Below are 1,483 nucleotides of genomic sequence, written 5' to 3'. Positions count from 1 at the left end.
TTCTCTTTCATTTGATGCTTCTCTTGCTTCTTTTTCTCAATCATTTGATGCTCCTTTTGCTTCCTTTCCTCTTTTATTTGAAGTCTTTTCCGTCGTTTTTTTCTCTATCATTTAATGTTCTTTTTGCTTCTCTTTCTCTTTTATTTGATGTTTCTTCCGCTTCTTTTTTTCTATTACTTAATGTTTCTTTTGCTTCCTTTTTTTCTTTTGTTTGAAGTCTTTTTCGCCCTTTTTTCTCTTTTGTTTGAATTTTTTTACGCCGCCTTTTTCTCTTTCATTTAATGTTTCTTCTGGTTCTTTTCCTCTTTTTGTCGATGTTTCTTTTGCCCCTTTTTCTCTTGTATTTATCATTTCTTTTGCTTCTCTTTCTCTTTTAACTGTTGTTTCTTTTTGTTTCTTTTTCTCTTTTATTTGATGTGTCTTTCGGGGTGTACAGACACCTCGGGGTGTACACACACCCCAAAGCGCACCCCTGGGTGTACGCACGGCCTGGGGTGTACGTACACCTCAGAAGCGCCGTTTTGTGGGTTTTCTGCTGCTGCTCCGCAGGCGCGAAATCCGAAAGATAAGAGAGGAAAGAAAGAAGCTTCTTGCTGCTCAGGAGCTGCAGCTGCTGCGGCAAGACAGGGAAAAGGTGAGGGCCCTGAAGCAAGGAGGGCCCCTGGGGCCCTTAAGGGGGCCCCTAGGGCCTTCTGGGGGCCCCTGGGGCCTTGTAGGGGGCCCCTAAGTCTTTTGGGGGGCCCCTACGTCCTCTGGGGGGCCCCTAAGTCTTCTGGGGGGCCCCTAAGTCTTCTGGGGGGCCCCTGGGGCCCCGGGGCCCCAGAGGAAAGGAGTTAGGGGGGCCCCACATTGGGGGCAGTAAGAGGGGTTTGGGGTGTCTGTACACCTGGCGGGCAGAAGGGCCAGGCGGCGGGAAGACAGAGAGCGCGGGACTGGGGTTTAGGGTTTAGGGTTTAGGGTTTAGGGTTTTGCGCAGGTAATGGACATGAGGGAGCAGCGGCTGCTGACCAGCAAAGTCGAAACTCTTTACAAGTTGGGCCGAAATGCAGAAGCCGAGGCCCTCGCGGAGCGCCTGAAGCCCGACGCCTGACTTGGGGTGTACAGACACCGCAGCTGTACAGACACCGCAGCTGTACGGACACTTGGGGTGTACAGACACCGCAGCTGTACAGACACCGCAGCTGTACAGACACTACACCTGTACAGACACTTCGGGTGTACAGACACCTCGGGTGTACAGACACCGCAGCTGTACAGAGACTTCGGGTGTACAGACACCTCGGGTGTACAGACACCTCGGGTGTACAGACACCGCAGCTGTACAGACACCGCAGGTGTACAGACACTTGGGGTGTACAGACACTTCGGGTGTACAGACACTTGGGGTGTACAGACACCTCGGGTGTACAGGCACCTCAGTGGTCTCCCTGCCTTGGCTCGTGTGTGGGGCGTTGCTGCCTTGGCTGCTGCTGCAGCGGCTCCT

The 1,483-nt window shown here is 52.4% G+C and overlaps 1 protein-coding gene across 1 annotated transcript; it reads left to right on the top strand.

Moving 5' to 3' along the window:
* Nucleotides 1-549: 549 nt before the first annotated feature.
* ETH_00033695 (uncharacterized protein) lies at nucleotides 550-1,090 on the top strand (the record flags this gene model as incomplete). The annotated part of the gene is made up of 2 exons (XM_013379684.1): nucleotides 550-634; nucleotides 977-1,090. Coding segments are annotated over 2 exons (199 nt in total), but the record flags the coding sequence as incomplete, so codon positions are not given.
* Nucleotides 1,091-1,483: the final 393 nt, after the last annotated feature.

Source organism: Eimeria tenella, genomic scaffold (assembly GCF_000499545.2).
Source record: "Eimeria tenella Houghton genomic scaffold, Eth_scaff3792, whole genome shotgun sequence".
Classification (NCBI taxonomy): Eukaryota; Apicomplexa; class Conoidasida; order Eucoccidiorida; family Eimeriidae; genus Eimeria; species Eimeria tenella.
This window is presented reverse-complemented; position numbering and strand designations above follow the sequence as displayed.